This window comes from Typopeltis vanoorti, chromosome 5 (genome assembly GCF_054136105.1).
Source record: "Typopeltis vanoorti isolate ZY-2024b chromosome 5, IOZ_Tvanoo_1.0, whole genome shotgun sequence".
Classification (NCBI taxonomy): Eukaryota; Metazoa; Arthropoda; class Arachnida; order Uropygi; family Thelyphonidae; genus Typopeltis; species Typopeltis vanoorti.
In genome coordinates this window covers 82388283-82413683 of record NC_143553.1, presented here as the reverse complement: position 1 = coordinate 82413683, position 25401 = coordinate 82388283, and the positions used below count along the sequence as shown (strand labels likewise).

Below are 25401 nucleotides of genomic sequence, written 5' to 3'. Positions count from 1 at the left end.
CTGTAAAAAAAAAAAAAAAAAAAAGTATAGATAGTGTCAAAATTTCATTTTTTTTTTATTTTAGGGATCTTTCCTATAACTATTTGCAGACTATTACATCAAAAGCATTTGGAAAACTTCATTCTTTGAGATATCTTTATTTAGAACACAACTATTTGACTTCCATTGATGAAGGTGCTTTTCGTCCCTTGTCATCATTACAATTTCTGTAAGTATGCTTTTTATCAAAAAATAGTACAAAAACACTTCCTATTAGTATTTTTTTTTGTTTGTTAGATTGTACTCTGAACTCTGTAAATTTTTTATATTTAATCATTCTTGGGTATTCCTATTTCAGTGTTTTATGTTCTCAGCCATGCCTTGTGCTTTTTTTTTTAAAGAAGGATTTAAAAAAAAAATATATTATTAATTGATTAAGTCTGGTATAAATTCTATGACCGGAGTGTTGAAAAGTTCTAATAAGCACCTGAAACAGAAATAATATTAAAGCAACTGATATAACATATAACCACAAGAAAAAACATATCATAAAACCCTTTAACCCCCATGTTTCATTAAATTTTAATTATTTGTTCTTTTTCTTTTAGGATATATAAGAAGACATAAATTAATTTTTGTTCTAAGTGTTTATCAGAACTTTTTAGCCCCCCATACATAGTAATCGTTTTTTTTTATTGAATTTAAAACGTCTAATAATGTTGCATATACTATAAAACAATTTATTAGGAGACTAAAATAAAAATTATGATGACTAAGTTAAGCAACAAGAAAATTAACAGTAATCAAGAATATTTGAAGTAGACTAACAGTAATGAGTATGTGCAATTCATGGTTTATTATTAAAGCTTACCAATGTGATTAGAAGAGTGTCTGAGATCTGCTTATGCTAGATTTTTGATGACCGACGATCAAATCTAATGTAGAATCATACCTTGTTTCTTATTATACTGATGTGGATTTTTTAACATTCCAACAATGCTTCGAATGTTCATTGTTAGTCTATTTTAAATATTTTGTGTTGCTGTTAATTTGCATATTACTTAACTCAGTCCTTCTAATTTATTCCACTCTTCTGTCTGGTATATAATATATAATAGAATAAAATATAAGAGGAAAGACATTATACTGTACTATAATGCATGCAAAATTATTAGAGGATTTAAACTCAATAAAAAAATTAATCAGCAAAAGTTTCCATGTAGAATTTATACTGGACTTAAATATTTCGATGTTCCCCATTCACAGAAATCTCTGAAGCAATTATTATTAGTGTTTAGTAATTATTATAGTAATAATTATTAATTTTTTTTTGTAAGTATAGAACATTAATTAGGTTTTTATAAAGCCAAGTAATTATTATTAAAATTTGTTTTCAAAAGTGTATTGTGTGGTACAAACACATTATTGAAATAATGTAGCCAAGTAGGCTACAAAGAATATTAACAAATATTTTCAACCAAAGATAAATTATTCCTGTAATTTCTCTTTCCCCATCAAATACACATAACACAAGGTTAGCATAAAAATTCCCTGTCAGTATCCTGTCCCTTTCAGAAGTTTGTAGGTCTTTATCATAGCAGACTATGGAGATAGATGAATATTATAGGAAATCCAAGTTGTTTGGCCATAATAGACAATTTGATCTAATTCACAAATAGGAAATGAGATGATTATAATTTTCAGATTATCAGATTATACACAGAGTCTGTGTAGCTCAGTGGATGTGGCGTTTGCACACCAACATGATTGACCGCACGAAGAAAGACTTAGTTTTGAGTCTAGTTGGTGACTAGAGGAAGTTTTGCCAGTCTAGCTGGCCAAGTGGTTAGCGGATCCACTCTCCAGCCAAAGGGCTGCAGGTTCGAATCCCGCCACGGGCATGGATGTTTGTGATTGTCTGTGGAAATAGTAGTAGTGGTGGTGGTGGTCGGCGGTAGATGGCGGTGGTGTAGTTGCGATCAGTTGGTGGATTGAGTGGTGGTGATAGAGCAGGTGCCCTCCCTCAATGAGTCTTTGGACTCCCTGGAGGTGTCAAATAATAATAATTATTATTATTATTATTATTACCCAGAGACCTCCAGGGAGGGAGACCATATATCACACATTAGCTTTCCCCACTGTCATACCTGAATTTTTTGAATTCATTCACACTACCTGCACCTCCAAAAACAAGTCATTCCAACCATGTATTACTCACAAGAAAAAAATTTACTCTCATCCCTTTCTGCATTGATTATCAGCTTTCATGGATGTCTTCTCATCCTTTCCCCACTATCCATACAATGAAAAATTCCATACTGTATGACTTTCAATGTTTATCATATCATGTCTGCAGTTCACAAATTATCAGTCTGTCCTCATAATCTACATTTCACAATCTAGCCATCATTTTTAATAATCTCCTTTGCTCTGCACTCAGAAGGTTGCATCAATGCCTTCTAAAGAAACAAATTAACTTCCTTCTCCTTACTTGTCAATGTTTATTTTAGCATTGCAGTTATTCTCAGAGTTGTATTTGCAATCTTTACTATATGGTCCCTGAAATTCCACTTCCTTTCTACTGGAAAAAACTAATGAGTTTTTTCCAGCATAATCCTGCTAATATAATATGCCACTGGATATCTCAACACACCAAAAGTGCATAACTTTACAAATACTAACATTGAATTGACATTTTATTTTCACTTGCCATTTTCACATGCCATCATCTGCCAAATCATTTCCAGTGTCATTAACATAATGTTGAATAATAGTGGACCAAGGAGTGAATACTGTATATATACAGGCACAAGAATATATTAAATAAACTTTTGACCGATACTTCAATCTGAGGCTAATAGATCCTCTTCAGTGTTAAGTCATTTCAAACAAGGTAGAATACTAACAATAGGTTTTTAAAAAAAATATGTGCAGTGTGATGCCATAATAAGGTTTAAAGAACGAGATGTAGGTAAGATGTAGTAAAATGATATACGGATCACACACACACACACACAAACAAACAAAACATTGATAGCAAAGAATGAGACTCCCAGATTTTTGGCAAGGAGAGACAGCTATTCCAATTTAAATTGGGATGATGTAATAAGACTTCACCACTCTTTGAATAAACATTTGAGTTTGAAGCAGCATTAGTGAAGAAGACAGGTTTTTGACCAGAAGATTATGTAATCATTTTTTTTTATATAAATCTCCCATGCCCAAATTGTCTTAAATCTATAGTAAGTTAGAACCTTTGATAGATTAAAGGTTAAATATTTCACATTTAATCTTTAATATTTCATAAATACTTCTGATATCATGATGATTTGTCTCACTAGGTAATAAAATTCATCCTTCAAATCTTAAAGAAAAAAACATTTGCAGCCATCTCTGCTTGCTCAAGTTCAAACCCATAGCCGTTGGTTGGAGAGTGTATATACTTTTTTCCAGTTGTAATTTCTCTATCATTTAACCTGGCTGGTAGAGAAATTGTAACTGGGAATATATATATATATATATATATATATATATATATATATATATATATATATATATATATATTGGGGTGAATATTCTGGGTGTGCGGTGCTCATCCACGAAATATCAGTATCACCCATATTATATTTTTGTATTTATTCCCGTTAAAGACTTCCCCAATTGTTTGCAGACTTCGCACGATTCTTAAAATTGAACACAATATACTGTACTAATGCTTCATTGTCCTCTTCAGGAGGGTAATAAAGCATTAGTGCTTCATGAAGAAGGCACTTTTCGCTGTATTAACATTGCGTCATATTCGCATTAATGGTCTGGGTGTGCTTTCAAAATGCATACACCTTTGAGCCCTTCGAAAAGATGTAAAGAGGGTGCAGCGGGTCAAATTCTTAGCTTTCTAATATTTTTAAACTGCTGAGAAGGTGGCGTGGGTCAGCTAAAATTTTGAGCTCACTCAGCACCTAGCATCTGTGATTGGTTATTGTCAACCAATCCAATTGAATGTTGTCACTTGTCATGAGTTGAACGATTACTATATCCGATGGCTGTATTACAAACAGCTGTTAACACATGTTTTCTGCAACTGAAAATTTTAAAGTGAATGTTAGGAGAAAAAACCTGAATGTTTCTCTTGCTATGCAGTATAGCATCTGTTGAGGTTGCAAAGTTTTTTAATGGTATAGAAACTTTTTATTCTAGTCTTTGGAAACAACAGACAGTAAAAAAATATCTATTCCTGAATAAAAATGAATATTCTGTATATTATAAGATGTTGATCTACAACAAAATACTAGTATATGCGAGATTGATAAGACAGAAGAACCATTGATACTAAAACAAGCAAACAAACAAAAAAAAAAAAAACTGATGAGTGTAGGATTCTTGAAAGTGTGGATAATTCCGATAATGATTGGATGTTATGTATACCGAGTCTCAGAAAACAAAAGAAATTTCGTGGAAAATAGAGTGAAATATACACAAACCAGAGAAATGTACATAACATGGACAACAAATTTTACGAGATGATTTGCTGCTCCATCAAATGATATTTATTCCTGCCATTCTCTGTCTCCTTGGAAGTTTTTTTTTTTAATTATGTCATCATAAATTCACTTATTTCATGTCTAAACTTTATGGGACACATATCACAAATGTTAATTATTAATAATTCATTTACCATTAATGAAAGTATGTCTGCTCGCACTTATTCTTTCTTTTCTTTTCCTATTCCAACATGTCTTATAAACGATGGTTCACATATTTCATCATAAAAAATTCTTAGAGTATTTCAAATATACCAACCAACCATAGCATTCTCCTTCAATGTTGTTTTCTAATAAATCTTGAAACAAACAAATTGTTTCCCCAACTCTACGCAGAAGTATTCAAAGTTATCCTGCAGTTAATTGCATTGGACCAATTAAGATGAGCGCTGATGCACTATGCACTCTCAAAACTTTCATGCATCGATAAAAATGCAATCATATGGTCATGGGTGTCTGCAGAGAGAGGAGGGCAAACGGGGAACTGTCCCTCTGGCTCGAGTAAAAAATTCCACAAATCATAATCGTAAAAGTGATTGAGATACGTAACCTTAAACCCTCGACCATGGAAAGTTTTGTCTGTCTTAAAATTTTATTGAGTTGGCCTGTTTTGGCCCACAGCAGGGTAGCCATAGAATACGTGTTTTATTGCAGCAATAAAACACACGTTCCTGTTTTTTGGTTCATCTTTTTCTGATTTGTGAACAGCAAGACCAGTTCGTTTGCCCTCTGTGTCAAGTGAGTCACTGAGTGAAGTGTAAATTGTAAATTTATAGTGAAACAAATTTAAAGAGAAAAATACATTTTTAAAAGGTAAGTGTATGTAATTTAATATTATTTGACTTGTTAGTTTATGATTTTTTGCTTTATTTTAATTAATTAATTGCAATTAATTAATTATTTTTTAAAAATCAACTAATCTTAAATAATTTAATTTAGGATTTTGGGATTACTTAATTAGTTGATTTTTAATAAAATATGCCAGTCAATTTTTTTATATATATCTGAAATTGTGCTAAAAAATTGTATTAATTCTGAATACTTTTTTTTCCCAAGAATTAAAGATCATTAAAATCAATCTAAAATGAAAATAATGTACTGTATTTATAGTTTACTTCGATAAATAATTACATAAAAAATGCTAAAGGCGTTTATTGATGTAATTATTTGTCTCCAAGCTTTGCCCCCCCCCCACCCCCACCCGGAAAATTTTCTGCAGATGCATGCCCATGCATATGGTCAAATGGACGTGAAATTTGTAGCACGTGTTCCATAACCCACATGACAGCACACCCAACCGAAATGGGAACACAACACCACTGATATATATATATATATATTGGGAGGCCTGTGTAGGTCAGTGGAAGTGGTGCTTGTGCCCTCTGTGCTTAGTCACTTGAAGTCAGACTTAAGTTCAAGTCTAGTCGCTGACTGGAGGAACCTTTTCTACGCCTTTCTTCGACCTATTCATGAGTTAGTTGATCTCTTGCACGGGCAAGCAGGTTTTTCGTCCCAGAAAGTTGTTTTTTTTTGCTGGCCTGGTTGGTCAAGAGTGGTTAGCGTATCCGCTCTCCAGCCAAAAGGCTGTGGGTTTGAATCCCGCCGTGGGCATGGATGTTTGTGATTGTCTGTGAAAATACTAGTGGTGGTAGTCGGTGGTAGATGGCATTGGTGTAGATGATGAAGGTAGTTGCGGTTAGTATTGTGATAAAATAAGAGTCATGAAATTCATGACTCTTAGTCGAGTCATGAATTTCATTTAAAAAAAAATGATTTATAATGCATACAGAAAAAAATTATTGATGAAAAAAAGAAAAGAAAAACACCTGAACTGTACTATTGTTTGGAATATGGAATATTGATTTCTTAAAATTAATATTGGATGTTTACAATGTGAAAAGAATATGCATGTGCAAAGGAAAATGAGGCCAAAAAATATCATTTCCTTCTTGCATTTAGTGAAGTAAAAGTAACAGCAAACCAAAGTTTATACTGTGAAATGGAAAGTATTTTGCATGGTGTACAAATGATAGTTATCACTGGCAACTCGTTAAATTTGTCAACTTAATTTATTTCTAAAAATTAAATGTAGTTTAATGTGTAGTTGACAAAAGTTTATAAATTATAAAATATATAAAAGCTTATAAAGTACTTTCCTTAACCAAATATGAACAAACGACATCTTGTATTTAAAAAAGAAAAAAAAATTGGTATTAGTTGCATATAAGTCTGAGACAAAATATAGGTATCTTCACCAGTCAATTTTAACATGGATGTTAATCAATGATCGTCACAAAGAAAAAGTGAGACAAAACTGTTTTTTTCCACAAATGCTCATTTTTCCCCCTGCAAGTTCATGTTTTTTTATATTTTTCTTTATTTTTTATGTTTATTTCCTTCATGTTGACTGCTAATAAAGATACTTTATATTGATCATCATTCTTTATTTCTCCATCCTTCCATATTTTTTATAACTTCTCTTTGATATTAGGTAAAAATAGGGCTGTCAATGAAATGTATGGTATTTTCACTAATCAGTTTTTGTGAAATTGGCATACATCATTGAATCATCAGTGTACATTTCTACAATCAGAAAAAGAAAAAGTGAGGTACTTTTTTTTTTTTATTATTATAATATACAAACCATTGTCAGCCATGAAATATATTGATGGATGGTTTGCATTTGAATGGATTTGGTGTGCAGAGACTGGAAAAAAGTGTTGCTGAATGAAGTGAAAGTGGATGTGCAGAATCAGGGAAACTAGAGCTATTGGGGGGGGGGGTGGATATGCAGGCATCAGTGAAGCAGTTAAGTGTAAGAATGTGTATAATATGCCTGAGCTAATACGAAGGACAAGTCAGAATGGGATAGTTAGTATAAGGCATCAAGATAGGGGTGGGACTAACAGGCTTCTGCACTTCATGTATACTAATGCCAGGAGTATTAGGAACAAGAAGGAAGAATTTTTGACCTTGGTTGGCTCTTCCTGGCCACAGGTTATTGGCATTAGTGAGACATGGCTGACAGAAGATGATATAGCTAGTAGGATAGAATGTGAAGGGTATAGTGTGTTCAGGAGGGATAGAGAGAAAAGAATGGGGGAAGGAGTGTTATTGATGATAGCTGATGAACTGCAGCCAAGGAGAATTGAAGTTGAACTGCAGGATAGTGAAGAGAGCACATTTGAGGCTATTTGGTGTGAGATTGAGACTAGTGGAACAAAATATACAGTTGGGTGCTGCTATAGACCAGGTGATGGAATAGATGGTGGAGATATTATGCATAAACAAATCGATGAAATGAGTGGAAGGAGGGTAATTATTACGGGGGATTTCAACTATGGTAACATTGATTGGAAGGATTAGAGGACACATGGAGAGGAAGGAATTGGATTTTATGCAGTTATTAAGGGATAACTACCTGAGACAGCACATAATGGAATATACTAGGGGCGAGAGTGCTTGACCTAGTAATTGCATCTGAGAACTTGACTGTAATGAATATGACCACGTTGCCACCTATTGGTGAGAGTGATCATTAAGGTCTTGACCTGGGAGGTGGCTAAATGTGTGGAATTTTCAATTAAGAAAGGGTACATGTGGAATTACCGGGCTGGTAAGTATGACAAGCATAGGAGATTGTTTTACATGCCATGGCATGTAAAACTGCAGGGGCTGGAGGTTGATAGTGCATGGGAAGTGGTAAAGGAGCGTTTGAAGGAGGTAATGGCTAACTGTATACTAGAGTCTGGATAGTAAATCAAGTAGGGATTAAATGGATGAATAACACCATTAAGCTTGAGCTGCAAAAAAAGAAACAACTGTGGAGGGAATTTAAGGAGAAAGGTGACCTGCAGGCACACAAACAGTATAAAGCACACAGGCCAGAAGGGTAACAAGTGTTGTAAGAAAAGCAAAAGCGGATTATTAAAGGAAATTAGCCACTCAAGCTAAACAGAATCCCAGTTTTTTTGATATGCTGCAAGTAAAAGAAAAAATGTATACGGCAGAATGATTTTAAGGAATGCCAATGGTAGGGAGGTAACTGAATTAGTCGATATAGTGGAAATTTTTTTTTTTTTTTTAAATAACGACACCTGTGGCGAGATCATAATTAAAAGAAACACATGTATCAACCACAGTCAAAATTATTTACTTGTAAATATTTCAACCTAAGTATCTTAGGACATCATCAGTACAGTAGTTTAAACAATAATAGGAATAACATACAGTTAGGGCGCATGATTACAATAGAATCTCATTAAACGTGCATAACGTAATAACTAATATTTAAGGAATTGACAGCGTATACTGGAAATATAGATTAAATAAACTTTAATATACACTTTCCGATATTTCGGCGAACGTTACGTTGCCATCTTCTTGGGAACTTACTAAAAAGACACGTGCACACAAGTACTAATACAACAAATGAGACTGAGGCTAGGACGCTAGCGTTTTCCTAAAGTCCTGATGGTGCCCCCTGGTGGGCTATATTGGTAGTTCTTGGCCTATGGGCTGAAGTTCTTTTGATAAAAGTTTCCCAAATTTGGGGCAGTTTCATGCATCCAAATTTGTTGAGGTTTGGCATGTTCCTAAGGGCCGAGGCTGATTCCATGAATAGTCTTTCATACTTGAACTTGCTGCGGTGTATTACTGTGGCTTTCTTCCATCTTATTCTGTGGCGAGTATCCAGAGCGTGGTCTGCAAGCCCAGAGTGGCTGTACTGGTGAAATCGGATGTAATCCTTGTGTTCTGAGATTCTGATATTTGCTGTCCTGCCTGTTTGGCCAAAGTAGGACAGTTTACAGCTGCAAGGGACCTGGTATACACCAGGTAGGTCTAGGGGAAGTGGTTGGTCTTTGGTGGAGCGGATAAGGGATGCCAGTTTTCTATGTGGTCTGTAACAAGTGGTCAAGTCATGTTTTTTTAAGATTTTATTGATTTTTTCTGAGGTGCCTCTGATGTAGGGAATAGTGATGGATTTAGAGTAATCTTTTTTGTGAAGGGAAGGAGGTGGTGGGTTGTGGATAACTGGGTTAAGTATTTTTTGGATTTTTTGGAGGGGGTAGCCGTTGGCTGAGAAAGTGTCACGGATGTGATTTAGTTCAGTGGTTAGGGCTTGATTATTAGAACAGATTATTTTTGCCCTGTTGAATAATGTTTTAATAACTCCATATTGTTGTGAGGGGGGGTGGTGGGATTGTTGGTGAATGTATCTGCCTGTATGGGTGGGTTTTCTATAAACTGAGAAAACCAAGGTTCCATCAGGTTGGCGGGTGACTAGTGTGTCTAGGAACGGGAGGTTATTGTTTTCCTCTTTTTCCAGGGTGAATTTGATTCTAGGGTGTTGGTTGTTCAAGTGTGTTAGGAAGGAGAGGAGTGAATCCAGGCCATGTGGCCAAATAGCGAAAACATCATCAACATAGCGAAGCCATATGGTAGGTTTTTGTGGGGCTGAGTTTAAGGCTTTCTCTTCAAACATCTCCATGAAGAAGTTGGCCAAGGGTGGGGAAAGTGGTGAACCCATGGCTGTCCCCTCTATCTGTTTGTAGAATTTGTGCATAACGTGTTACAGAAGTAAAAAAAAAAAAAAAAAAAAAAACTAATAATAATTATTTTACACAATTTTGTATGACAATTTCCCATACTTTAGGAATAGTAAGAATCGTTGCGGCTTAAATTTGGTCTGTGTAGTAGGGCTTCAGAACTTCAGAACTTTATATAAATGTTCATGTTTATATAAAGATCTATGTAAAAGTTTAGACTTTTCCCAATGAATCCTATGGCTTGGATTTTCAATTCAAGAAGAGTTGAATAACAACTCTTCTTGAATTGTTATTCAACATCAAGTGGTCTTGATGTTCCAAGATGCGTTTCTGAGCAGACCTACCTGTCTGTCCAAAGAAAGACGATTTGCATGAGCATGGAATCTCATAATCTTCTTCTTTTTTTTTTTTTACTTCTGTAACACGTTACACACGTTTAATGAGATTCTATTGTAATCATGCGCCCTAACTGTATGTTATTCCTACCATTGTTTAACACGTTCATTGCCAATCACGCGTTATCACGTGGACGTCGCTATCAAGTAAAAAAAATTTGGCCACCACACGAAATTCCAATTTTCAGCTTGGCAATGAACGTGTTAAATTACTGTACTCATGATGTCCTAAGATACTTAGGATAAAATATTTACAAGTAAATAATTTTCACTGTGGTTAATACATGTGTTTCTTTTAATTGTAGTGGAATTACTGAGCAAGCACTTTGCAAGAGTATATCATCCAGGTGGTGATATTGTAGGAATGAAGGAACAAATAGCTTATACAGGAATTGAGGTGAATGAAATGGAAGTGAATAGTATATTACAAAACCTTAATGTGAATACATCTATGGGATTGGATGGTATACCAGCTCAGGTCTTACGTGAAGCGGCAAAAGAATTGTCAATGCCCTTAACCATTTTGTTTAATTTGAGTCTCGGGTCTGGGTTAGTCCTGAGGGGGTGGAAAGAGGGGAAATAGTATCACTGCATAAAGGAGGTTCCAAGACTGCTGTTGCAAATTACCGACCGATCATCATATCAGGAGTCGTTGTCAAGGTTTTGGAGAAAGTAGTCAAGAAAAAAATTACAGGAATGGATAGATGATAATGGGATACTGTATGGGGGACAGCATGGTTTTGTGAAGGGTAGATCATGCCTCAGTAACTTGCTCACATTTTATAACACTGACGGGTGAACTGGATAAGGTTAATGAGTTTACAGTGATACTGCTGAACCTTGCTAAGGCCTTTGACAGGATACCACATGGAATTCTAATCAGTAAACTGCAGCATATGAGGATGGATAGGAGGATGGTTGATGGAGAGATATCAGAGAGTAGTTTATTCAGGAGTAGAGTCCAAAAGACGGCCTGTGACTAGTGGTGTGCCACAGGGTTCTGTTCTTGGACCACTACTATTTAATTTGTTCACTAATGATATAGGAAAGGATCTGAGAGGAACTGTTCATTTGTTTGCTGATGATGCAAAGTTGGGTAGAGCAATAGTGAATGCACATGATGTCAAAATTTTGCAGGATGATTTGGATAGATTGGAGGACTGGGCTAAGGAGAATGGATGTCAATTTAATGTGGCAAATGTAAGGTTATGCATTTTGGGGTGAAAAGATTAACAGCAGTATACCACATAGGTGGAACTGTACTCTAGGAGATTGACGAGGCCAGGGATTTGCGAGTGTTGGTGGATAGGGAGTTCAAGTTTAGGGGATGCATTGCAAAAGTGGCTAAATCAGCTCTTCAAATCACTTGGTTACTGAAGAATACTTTGATGAGCAGAGACAAGCAAGTTATTGTTCATCTGTATCGAGCCTCGATGAGACCCCATCTTGACTACTGTGCCCAGATTTGTGTGCCAGGGTTTCTTCTTGATGTGGAGGAGGTGGAGAGGCGAGTGACCAAGATGATGTCAGGTCTATGGAATGAATCTTATGAGAACAGGTTGAAGATTTGTGGGTTGCAGAAATTGGTTGATAGGCAGAAAAGAGGTGATATGATTGAGACATTCAAATTACTGAAGGGTTTCTATAAGATTAATTCAGAGGATATTTTTCAGAACAGGTCTGGTGGTGGGAGGACTAGGCGGGCCATCCATGGAAACTGGGCAACAGTGTGGGACTGTTGAGCAAAGGTGTTAGAACTAGGTTTTTTACTTGGAGAGTGGTGAATGAGTTGCCAGAGTCTGTTGTGGGTGCCATGACTGTAAATGAGTTCAAGGCAAAGTATAATAGATACTGTGTGGAAGCTGAATAGTTGTTCTTGACATGATGTTTAGGGCCTCCCTTGATAAGTCTAAGGACTCCTTGGAGTTGCCCGTAATAATAATATTTATTCTTTAATAAACTTTTGTTGGCTGCACAAATCAAATTGGTTTTAATTTGTAGAAATAAATTGACAAACACAGCTACTTAGCAGCAATAACTGTTATTTGCATTTTGTAAATTGACTTGCTGTTACTTTACAAAATGCAAGAAGATGGAAGCAGTGTGGTTTTTGTATAACAGTTTCTTTATATATGCACATTTTCATTTGATGTTGTAAACATTATGTATCAATTTTAAGACGTTAATATTTCAAATGAGTATAATTCAGGTTCATCTTTTCTCTCTCTCTCCTTCCATTATTCTTTTTATTTTGCTGAATGCATTATTTATTCTTATTAATCGAACCATGCTCACTGATGCAAGATGAACATTTAAAAAACTTGGAGGAGAAAAGCAAATACTAATCTAGAAATTATCGTAATATTATTTGCCTACTTTGTATCAAATGATATTTATTTATCAAATAATACTTATCCTTTTTTGAAATAAGTTCTGAAATCTTTTAAGGGCCTTTTGCTTTACCGCATTGAAAAAAAATACTGTTTTATAAGGTATGATTATTATACACATACCTAACCTCAAATTTTGACAATGTGCAAATTTCATTTTGTTTTTCTGCAATTGGTTACAGTTTTATAGAACTTGATTAACTTTCATAGTACGGAATTACAAAGTACTGCAATCATTAAGTTAGTTACACATTTCAGCAAAACATTATATATCCGTGTTATATACTAACTAAGAATATCAGCATGTTTTTTGTATATATATATATATATATATATAAAAACACTGCAGAACCATTAATTATTAATGGTATAGTAGCCAGTTTCGTATTTCTCTATACATTCTTACTATTTTCCTAATCAGTGCAAGAAAATAGTAAAATGTTTTCAATATTTTATATTATTATTTTCAATATTCAATATTTTATATAATGTAGTCTAAAAGGTTGCAAACTTCATTACTCTTAGAGAACACATTTAATTGTCAGTAAGTAACATTTTTAGAATAATAAAATTTAATAACACAAAGTATTGTTACATCTCTGATGTCATAATTTCTATATATGGAACCTTTACTGTTGTCATGTTATAATTATAGAAATCACAAATGTGGGAAACTACAAGTGTGTTTACAGAATACGCAGTTCTGCTTATGGAGAAGCAGCTGGAAAAATGCATTATCACATGCTTCAAATATTTTTGTGATTACATAAATGCTGTAAGGAAAGGAAATCAAACTTGCAGAAGAATTGAAAAATGTACCACATAGACATAATTGTGTTACTGAGACAAAGAAGAAAAAAAAGGTGAAATATTACTAAATAAGTATAGGATGTTATTATCAACCAATAATGATCAAAGAAAGGAAGGAGTAGCGATAGCATTCAACACCAAACATAAAGATAAACTTTTTGATTGGTGGGCAAACTTCAAAATGAGGCAATGGACAATGAAACTTATTTGTGCCTATAGTCCCACAGAAGATTCTTCTAAAGATGAAGTTGAGGAATTTTTTGAGTCATTAGAACAGGCAGCTGACAAAGAAGATGGAAAAAGTGGTCCTTGTTGGTGATCTGAACAGCAGAGTAGGAAATTAATCCCACCAGGTATATAGGAACATATTGGGAAAATTTAAAGAAAAGGGCAAAGCTAATAATAATGGTAAGTATTTACAGGACTTCTGCTCAGGACCCAGACTAGTTATTACTAACACCATGTTTCCACATAAAGATGTGCACAAGTTCACATGGAGAGAAGACACAAGAAATAAGAAAATCCTCATTCACTACATTATTGTTGATAGTCATATAAAATTGGTTCAGGATACAAGAGTATACAGAGGATTTGAAATTGGAATTGACTATTACTAAGTACTAAGCAGGGTGAAAATGGATATTGCATTGAAAAGAACAGTATGTAAGAAAGTGTTAAAAATAATTGAAGTTGAGCAGCTTTTACAGGTAAATTGTAGGCTCAACTATACAAACATTATTAAAGAAAAAAATGAAACAAATTGATAACAAGACCCAAACCCTAGAGTCTCAGTGGCGAACTCTGAAGAAGACATTGACCGATTCAGCTAGGAAGTCATACAGTAAAGTTGTCTGTAAGGATAAAGAAATAAGAACACCATGGGGTGTTCAAGTTTAGTTCATAGGAAATAAGTTGGCAGATTTCCTAAAAGAATACAGAAAAAATGTAAGAGAGCTAAGTTGTGTGTAAAAGTAGTTAGAGTATAAAAAATAAATATCAGGAAGGTAGCAAAATATTCTGGAGGCTTTTGAAGAAGCTTAGAAATGGAGGAAAGAATACTGTAAGGAATCAAAGATGATAAAGATGTCATGAAAACTGAAGATAAGGATATCCTAGGTGTCTGGAGTAATTACTTTCAAAAACTGTTAAATGAACCAAGCAATGACAGAACCATAGTAGAAAATTTTCAAGAGGAATGCAAAGAGGAGCATATATCAATACTTGAGGTAGAAAAAGCTGTCAAAAACTTATAATGTGGAAAAGCAACTGGAGTGGATGATATCTGACCAGAAATGCTTAAGTATGACGGTATAAAAGTTTTTGCAGTGGTTACACTGCATAATTCAGAGGGCTTAATCAGAAGGTCGAATTCCTGATGATTGGAATATAGCTTTCATAGTACCCATCTAAAAAATGGATTAAGTTGAATGTGAGAATTACAGAGGAATTTCTCTAAGTGTTCCAGGTAAGATTTATAGAAGCATGATTGAAAAGAGGTTGAGAAAGATTGTGGAAGAGAAACTTGGAGAAGAACAAGCTGGGTTCATGCTAAATAGAGGTTGTCGGGATCAGATTTTCACTTTATGACAAATAGTTTAGAAATCATGGGAATATGGCAAGGATCTGTACTAAAGTTTTGTAGATCTGGAAAAGGCATTCGACAAGGTGCTCAGAGAAAAGCTTTTCAGAACCCTTCAATTATATGTGGTGAATGGGACATTATACAAAGCAGTACATAGTCAATATTTATAAGTCAGCAGTTATAATTTAAGGAAATACAGGAAGAGGACTTGATGTAAAATCATGGGTAAGACAAGGATGCACGGTATCTCCACTCTTATTCATCATCTGTATGGATCACATTATGAAAGAAAGTGGCATCAGGCCTGATGTTAGAATTGGAGATATCAAACTTAGCTCTTTTCTTTATGCAGATGATGTTGTAATCTTAAACACATCTAGTGACAATATATGGCAGTTTATTTAATAAATAATACTTTTACCTTTGGTTTTCATGTATATATTATATAAAACACATCTGGTGCAAGTCTCTAGGTTTCTCTGACTAAATTGAATAACAGCTGTAACAAATTTGGCATGAAAATCATCAATTAAAATATTAAAACCATGAAAAAAGGCAGTATCATAGAAAACTTCAGCTGTATTCTGAATGGAAATGCTATAGAACAAATAAAATATATCAGCTATTTATCCAGAGTTGTGCTGTCCATTACATGAATTTTTTATCCACATGAAAGCACTCTCTTTTTCTTCCTTTCTGCTGGCTCACTCTTGATCTCTCTCCGAACATCCTCTTTGTCTGAGCTGTCAATAATTCTGCACCCTCTTCAACATGGCAAAAATGGGTATTAGTTCTCTTCTAAGGAGGCATTCTGACAATCAGTATCAGATTTCTCATGTGATGGACCCAAGGAATGAACAGGACTTGAAGAACCTCAGGATGCAAGACTCTCCTCTTTCGATGACTGACCGCGGACTTCAAGTTGCGGTCTGTGTATGTGCACATCTCTTGAAACTTACATATATGGTAATGGATCGACATCTGGACATGATGACATCACACTTCATGCCTCTTTCAAAATTGCCATATATGGATGTATTTACATCATTACAGTGACATCACATTAGTTTAACAAAGTTTTGCATTTAAATTATTACATACAAAACGATTTATAGTAATAATGCAGCCAGTGACATTTCTTATGTGTATCGTCTGAGATTTTACATTGGTATCGTTCAGAGAGCCAATCTCTGATCCATCTAACCAACATACTATCTATTCCCGTCTTCTGCAGCTTGTACAACTTATCATGAGGTAATATATCAAACACATTTGCAAAGTCCAAGAATATCACTGTATATAATTCTCCTTTATTTAACACTCTTGTTACCCTATCATAAAATGCAAGTAAATTGCTAAATCAGGACCTACCCTTTACAAATTCATGTTGATTATCATAAAGAATGCTATGTCCATCAACCCAATCCTGTATTCTATTCCTAACCAATCTCTCCAGTACCTTGACCATAACCGCAGTTATACAGACTGGTCTATAATTGGAAACTTTTGTCCTAGAACCATGCTTGTGGAGTTTACCTTCTTTCCACTCCTTAGGAACTCTACCCACTACAAGACTTTCATTAAATAACCAAGTCAAGGACATAGTCAAGTTCGGGTGCACATTTCTTAAGAATACCTGGTGATATGTCATCCATTCCCACAGCCTTATTGACATCTAACCCAACCAACACCTGATACACCTCTGATTCTTTCACTTCCAGTTCTCCTAATACTTGCTTCCCTTTTATATATTGTACCCCCATCATTAAATGATATTATTTTTAGGCCTGGCCCCAGGTGGGATCCTTTAGGGCAGGAATTTGGGAGCATTTTAGTTTGATCACTTGTGTTTGATAGCAGCTGTAGTTTCCCATAATGGGTACTAACAGGGTGCAGGAACGAGAACCTAGCTGCTGTGCACCCCTAATTTCCTTTTTTCATATTTAATTATTATTCCCTGTATTCACTACCAAATTTAAGCTGTTCTCATTTGTAATGTATCCTAATTTGTTACTTAAATATAAAGAGCCAATAGGCTTCATTTCAGCGATATAAACATTATTTTAAATTAAGGGATATTAAATTCCACATTGTTTTAAAACCGAATAAGAAACTCAAAGATTGGAATCAGAGAGTTTCATTCCGAATATAGTATAATTAACTATAAAAGTATCGGCGACTACTAGCGTGAGCTAATGCAAGTAGTCCAAGTACGTAGTACAAACTCGGGCAACTCGCAGCAAAGGTGGTAAAGTTCTGATCTCTATTCTTGGTATTTTCCATAATGTAAAACACATTTCCTAGGAAATGTGTTTCCTGGTCTGGGTAGTGACCTCCCACCATAATGTAATAACAGCATACATTTTCTAGGAAATGTGTTTTACATTATGGAAAATACCAAGACTAGTGATCAGAACTTTACCACCTTTGCTGCGAGTTGCCCGAGTTTGTACCACGTACTTGGACTACTTGTATTAGCTCACGCTAGTAGTCGCCGATACTTTTATAATTTATTATACTATATTCGGCATGAAAATCTCTGATTCCTAATTTGTTGTAAATAATGTTGTACCACTTGTGTTTGGATACGAAATAAAATAAACCCCATCATTTACACCAGCATGATATATGCTGATAAAGTGCTCATTCAGTAATTCCGCTATACGTCCTTTGCAACTGATATTCTGCTGCCATGACTATCCACCAGTGTCAACCTGCTATAATTATTCTTTCTGTCGCTTGCATACAGCAGAAAAATTCCCCTGAGTTAACCTTGGTCTGACCAGCCACTCTCCTCTCATACAACACCTTTTCTTTCTTTACATATAATAAATTTAGTTTAATCCTTTATCCAAGTGTGAGCAAACAAAGTTTGCACCAGAAAATATCGTCAGGACTGAAGCAAGGTGGTGCATCTGTTGGCAACTCGTAGCAAAGGTGAACCAAGTTCTCATCACTCCTTGTCTCAGCATCTCCCACCATGCAAAGCACATTTCCTTGCGGATATGTATAATGCTATGCATTAAGGGAAGGGCCACTACCTAGACCGGTTTCGACCTTTATTGAGGTCTCGTGAGTGGGAGGCAGACCCAGAAGTGGTGACACTAAGGCAGAATTTTCTTTCTTTACCATGCTTGTCATCTTTCTAGCCTGCACTTTATGCTCCTCTTCATGGATCTGATCACCACCGACTGTCTTGTACCTCCTCCTCCATAGCATTTTCTTTTCCAACACAGATTCCTTGATTTTACTGTTCATCCATTTCACTCCTACTCTATTTACTTGCTTAACCCTTGGTATGCAGTTATACATTGCTTTTATCAGATACTGCCTTGTGAGTTTCTATACATTGTCAGTATCTTTTTCACTCAACTGATTTACCCAACATACTGATGCTGACTGACTACAGATTTTTCTTTAATCACCCACTTTATACTTCCACATATATCCATTTTTGGCAGTAACCTTTTTTAATATCTGTAATATATTTAATTTTATATAATATATCATATTATCACACTTGACCATAGTCTAACTTACCAAAAACATGGAAAAAACTAAGTTAAAGATATCTGCTAGGAATAACATCATAAACAAGCTTACAGGCACAATTTGGGGTTGTAATGCCCTGACTCTTAGAACAGCAGCCCTCTAGTCTTTCCTTTTGCAGAATATTGCTTGCCAGTTTGGAGCCAAAGTCGCACAACTTTTGTAGACATACAGCTTAACATAACAATGAGAATCACTTTTGGTACCTTACAATATCTACTCCTCTCTCATGGTTACCTGTTCTTTCCCACATTATTCCTCCATGCTTCAGAAGAGATGAAGCTATCATCAAAGAAATAAAGAAAATCAGAAATAACTTATCTTCCTATTCAACAAGATATCTCTTTGTCTTCAGCATGCGGATTTGCCTCCTGATCTCCCATATGGCTTGAATAATTACCAGATGATGGTCCCAAGGACCAGTGGAGAAAATTCTGAAATGAACTACAAAAATGTACCTGTTCACACATCCAACCATTGAACCACCAGGATTTAATCTACTTCGACACCTCTGGAGTTGGTTAAGCAGATTTAGGTCTGGATAAGGCCACTGTTTCCACTTACTACATCTGTGGGGAATTTCATAGTCACCCCTTTTGCATATATAGTGCTCTGCAGACTATGCATCACATCACTGATGACTACCCATATTCTTCTTTCCTGGAGACCTCAGGAATTTGCATTTACTCCCAGACAATGCCATTGGCTGGTTAACTGAACTGTCAGTCTGTATACAGTTTTGCTCAATAATTTCTTGTATTTTCCCCTATATGCTAAATATATCTGTATTTAAAATTAGAGCTATATTGTAAGGAAATACATATTTCTTGTTTTCAATAGCAGCACTATTGAGAAAAGTAACACTCTGAGATGTAGCTATGAAGCCAAGTTAACAGTAAGCCAATATATTTTTTGTCCTCGTTTCATCCCCCCTCCCCCCCCAAACACTTATTATTAAGAGTAGAGAACATCACTACATGGTGAATTTCTGTGGAAATACTAATGATGGTGGTGGTGGTGTAGTTGCGGTTAGTTGATTGAGTGGTGGAGATAGAGTTGTAGAGTAAGCCATCCCTCGATGAGTCTTTGGACTCTCTCTGGAGGTGTTAAGTAGTAATAATAATAATAATAATCACTGAGATTACTCATTAATCTGAAGTCATTGGCCTCTATATACAATAACCTAGTCGTGAAGATAGATGCTGCACATGCAACACCTTTGATACACTTGGATAAAGGATTAAATTATCATCATTATTATTTGAGACCTCCAGGGAGTCAAGGACTCATTGAGGGAGGCTATAAATCACCCAAACCAGCTGTCATACCTTCCCTTAAATTCATTTATGCTCGATGCACTCACTACCCCTAAGGGCAAACTAATCCACTCACTCACTACTCTCTGGTACAGTTGGAGTGAAAGTATACTAGGGAGAATAACCTAGCTCTTACCCCTTTCTTGACTTCAAATAAATCTAACTTCAATGGATGCCTCCATGTTCTCTCCCAACCATCACATAACGAAAAATTTCATCAGATGATATCCTGTAACACCCATTCAAAAGTTTATAGACCTCTGTCATGTCACCCCCCCCCCCCCCCTCTTTCTAATGTTAACCAGAGTCTGTAATCCACATACCCACAATCTGTCCTCATAATTAAATCCTGTAATCTGGATATAATCTTTGTAACTCTTCTTTGCATCCTTTCTGCAGCTTCTTTATCCCCTTGGAACCTGGGAAACCAAATCTTATAATCTTTATAAGTCTTATCAAAGCCTTATAAAGAGGCACAGTGACCTTCCTTATCGTTACATGTCAAGGTTCACTTCAACATCACAAAATTCCTATCCACCAATACGCCAAGATCTCTTGCCTCCTCAGTATCTTGTAGCATAATCCCACTAATATAATATGCCACTGGAACTCTGATCATGCCAAAGTGCATAACTTTACACTTACCAACATTAAACTGATAGCCATTTTCATTTGCCCAAATTTCCAGCTTCTTCAAATCATTTTGTAAGTGCTTGATATCAGTAGCGCCTCTGATTATCCTGCCTATCTTTGCATCATTGCCAAACAATTGCACATCTCATGTTAGACCCTTTCTAATGTCATTAATGTCTAGATTGATCAAAAGCACACCACTGGTCACTTTAAACCTGGTAGATCCACACCTGCAGTATACCAATTTTTGATATCTGTCTGTCAATCATCTGCTGTTCCAAGTCAAGAGTTTATATTCCAATCCCATATTCTTCAGTTTATGCAACAGCCTTTCATGTGGTATCCTATCAAATGCCTTAGAAAAATCCAACATTATCTTAGTGTATCCATTTCCTTTATCCAACTCGGCTGTAACATTGTTATAAAATATAAGCAAATTGCTAAAGCATGACCTTTCTTTAGTAAACCCATGCTGTTCCTTGCAGAGTCTTGCTTTTTTGTCTACTCATTTCTGTATGTGAGTTCTTCTCCAACTTCTCTAAAATCTTCACTGCCACACCAGAGATACTGATGGGTCGGTAGTTAGCCACATCAGCTTATTCACCACCATTGACACATTGTACAATGGAACTATCATACATTCCTTCCATTCCTGTGGTGTTATTCCTGAGCTGAATATAATTTCTTATAAATATAATTTAAATCTTGTAAATAGAATTAAACAAGAATATAATTTCTTGGCATTGTTAATTTAATTTATAACTGAGTGAAAAAACTTTCAGCTACTAGTTTGATCACAAATGAGTTCAAGTGTGGATTACAGCTTAAAATAAATTGCAGCTTTGTTTAAAATGCCATCTTATTTACTTTAAAATACTGCAGTAGAACAAAATTTGTTCTTTGTTGTTTTTTTTTAAACAATAAGAAATTTTCAGAATTTATTTTTATTTTTTTAAAATATTTTTGAAAACCTAGCTTGATTTAAAAATTAATGTAATCACTTATTAGAGAATCATATTTTCATGAACACAAAAACTATTTTCAAACCAAAACTTAAATGTACCACTCTAAAAACAAAATAGTATTACATTTCACATCTAAAATGTAAATGAAATAAAAAATATTTCACATCTATCTTTATTCCTTTAATCTCATTGCAGTATAGTTTAAGTTTAATTGTATTATAGGGATGGCAATTAAAAACAAATCTTGCTAACAAAAAAATTAAATAGTTGTAATCATCAGTTTGCCCTTAAACAGCCTACATGTGCAAAACACATGAATCACAACTGATATCAGATATATAATGCTTCTGGTGACTGAAATTTGTAATTTGGTTACTCATGGTACTTAGTTAATTGAAGTTCAGATAATACAGAGTTCATTGTATCTCCTACAGTTGGAGTGAAAGCTTATAGATCCTCATGGCAGGGTGTGGGGGGGGTAAATTCACATTTGATGCCCATAGACACCATATGGTCACTCCTGTACCTTATTGGGGTTTTGGGAGTGAAGTCTTCTGCTAGAATAAGTGTAAAGTTGCAAATTCCCTTTCCACTCAGAGTTTGTGGGACAAGCACAAACATCCATGCCCATGGTGGGATTCGAACCCGTAGCCTCTTGGCTGGAGAGCACACATGCTAACCACTTGGCCAACCAGACCAGCATCATAGAGCAAAGCTACCTAATTACAGTATCCCACAAAATAAAATCCAAGTCAAAATTGGTTCTGTGAAAGAATCCTGACATTATTATTATTTGCCGTCTTGCACTTTCTCTCCAGAAAAAGGATATGACAAATTTTTCAAAAATTTTCCATCTCAAGTTTATTTGTTCAAACTATAACATATCTAATTTATTTAAACAAAAATATCCTATATCTAATGAACACATCATATTCACAATATTGTTTATTCCATGCCAAGCCAGTTGCTTTCATAAACAGCAAATATGAGTTGTGAACATAGTTATAATTACTCATTGCTTCCCAAAGATGCTATGAAATCAAAATTAGTTGTGCATATTTCAGATTCAAAACTATTCTGTTTGTCTAGGATTTGGCACGTGAAAAGATTTTTCACTTGGTTACAATGTATACTAGACAAGAAATTATGTTGTTTTAGTCCTATAATCCTGTAATCCTATTTAATCCCAGGCATAACATAAGCACGTAGTATCTTCATGACTAGTCTTCTTATATAGAGGGCTACTGACAATATGACTTGTGTATTGATTTTACCTTGGATCTGACTCTTACTGATAATGTTAATTGTCAGTAAATCTGACTCTTACTTTCTGTTAATGTTTTTTACATTACGAGATACTGAGGGAAGTGATGCAAAATCAGTAGCCCTATGTAAAAGTAGACCAGTTGTGAGGATACATCATGCTTATGCTTGGGTATAGGATTAAAACAAAAATATAATTTCTTGTCAAGTATAGTATAGGTTTGACAGAGTTTTAATCTTAGACAGAAACATCTCTCATGGGTAAGTGAAATGATAGAAGAAAAATTAGGACCAAATGCATTCTGTACATAATTCTTTCTTTCTCTTTTATTATTATTATTACATGACACTTCCAGGGAGTCCAAACACTCATCGAGAGAGGACGCCTACTCTACATCTCTTTGTCTCCACCACTCAGATCCACTAACCACAACTATGCCAACGCCATCTACCGCTCGCCACCACTACTACTTTTCCCACAGACAATCACAAATATCAATCACAGACAATCATGCCCACGGCGGGATTCAAACCCACAGCCTTTTGGCTGAAGAGCGGATACGCTCACCACTTGGCTGGCTGGTTGGCCTCTTCTTTTTACTTGAAACATAATGGATTGACCTTTTAAAATACCTCTGTTTTCTATTATGTAACATTTCTGTGTAGTAACAGTGACTTAGCAAAAAAAGCTGAATTTTGTTTCTTTGTTGGTCTTCTTTTTTTTTTTTTTTACTTTCACATTGAAATAGTTGTCTATTTTAAGTAATTGTAGATACTCTCTTATCTGTCATTCTTAATAAAAATTATTGCAAGTGTTCTTAAATTTCTATATTCATTAATTCACATTCAATATATTATTTATGATTATCAGTCTTGTGCTTTATCTTCTCCTTTTATCTAAGAATTATTGCTTCATATCTCTACTATACTCCTTTTCAGGTTATCTTGGAAGTAGCAGAATAAGCTACATTTCTGGCTTTTATTACCATTCATACTATAGGCTTATGCTGCATAAAATAGTTAATTTTTTACGTTATCACATTGTGTGCTACTTTGTATATAATTATTTTACTACTTCCTTACCTTGCTAATGCTAGAATTATATGTTTCTTACCATTAAATTGTTACAGGGAACTTATTTTTGGAAAATGCAATTATCTAGCAAGTGTTCTCTGACGACTGCTGACTTTACCCTAAACATGGTGGAGATGACTGGTGGTGTTGGCGCTTGTATTCCAACTCCCAGTAGTCCTAAATTAGTAATGCATCCTAAAGGAAAACCTCTGAAAAGCGCATCATACTAAATGTTTACGCTGGTTTATGGACGAGAAATCCTGATGAAACAGTGGGCAGTATCGTGAAGCCAACAGTGGAACTGACAGAGCAAGACAGCAGTATACCGCATGAAGAAGGAACTGACTACGCTGGGGAAGAAGAAGAGGCCTAGTGCCATAGGACTACACACGTGCTTGGTGAAATATGACTACTTTACACTGTCAGCAATTCATCAGAAAGTGCAAGATTTCTTCTGAAAGATGAAATTCCTATGATATATAAGGTAATGACTGCTGTAAACAATGATGATCTCCCTCACATTTCATTAACAACAACTTACCAGTTGTTAAAGGACCTTGGTTTTTGTTTACGCCAGAAGAAAGCCATCATTGACGTTACTTGAAAGGGAAAATATAATTTTATGGCGTTGCCAGTATTTGCGTTCTATCAGGAAATATCATCGCAAGGGACGAAAAATTTATTATACAAATGAAACCTGGGTGAATGCCGGTCACATCTGCACTAAAGTTCTCCAGGACACGACAGTAAAAAGTGCTCGTCAAGCAGCATTTTTGTTGCTTAACATCAGGCCTGAAAGCACCGAGTGGAAAGGGTCTCGTATAATCACAATGCACACTGGCAGACAGATTTGTACCAGAAGATCTTGAAATTTTAAGAGTGCAGAAATCACAAAGTTGATTATTTTAAGGAAATGGATGGAAAGCACTATGAACATTGGTTCACGAACATGTTTTTGTCAAACATTGAGCCTAACAGTGTTATTGTAATGGACAATGAACCTTACCATTCAGTCTGACTGGAAAATGTGCCATTTCAGGCTATACACAAAAAGGACATTCAGAAGTGGCTAAAGGAAAAAGGAATCGGATTTACTTCTGATATGGTGAAAACAGAACTATTGAACTTGGTGGCAAGTGTTAAGATCAGTTTCAAAAATATTGCATTGATAGTATTGGCAAACAGAAAGGTCACACAGTTATTTGTCTTCCACCATACCATTGTGAACTGAATCCCATAGAACTCATCTGAGCACAAATTAAGGGGCATGTTGCAGCTAAAAATACAACTTTTAAAATTTCAGATGTTGAAAGACTGGTCATTGAAGGATTTCAAAAAATTACTGAGTTCACATG

General features: G+C 35.1%; 1 protein-coding gene across 1 annotated transcript in view; it reads left to right on the top strand.

The window, feature by feature from the left end:
• LOC150106600 (uncharacterized) overlaps positions 1 to 25401 on the top strand; it is a 468912-nt gene that overhangs the window by 251075 nt on the left and 192436 nt on the right. Inside the window, exon 10 of the mRNA XM_090393439.1 lies at positions 65 to 208. Within this exon, the coding sequence (XP_090249565.1) occupies positions 65 to 208 (144 nt within the window). The remainder of the gene's footprint in view (positions 1 to 64; positions 209 to 25401) is intronic.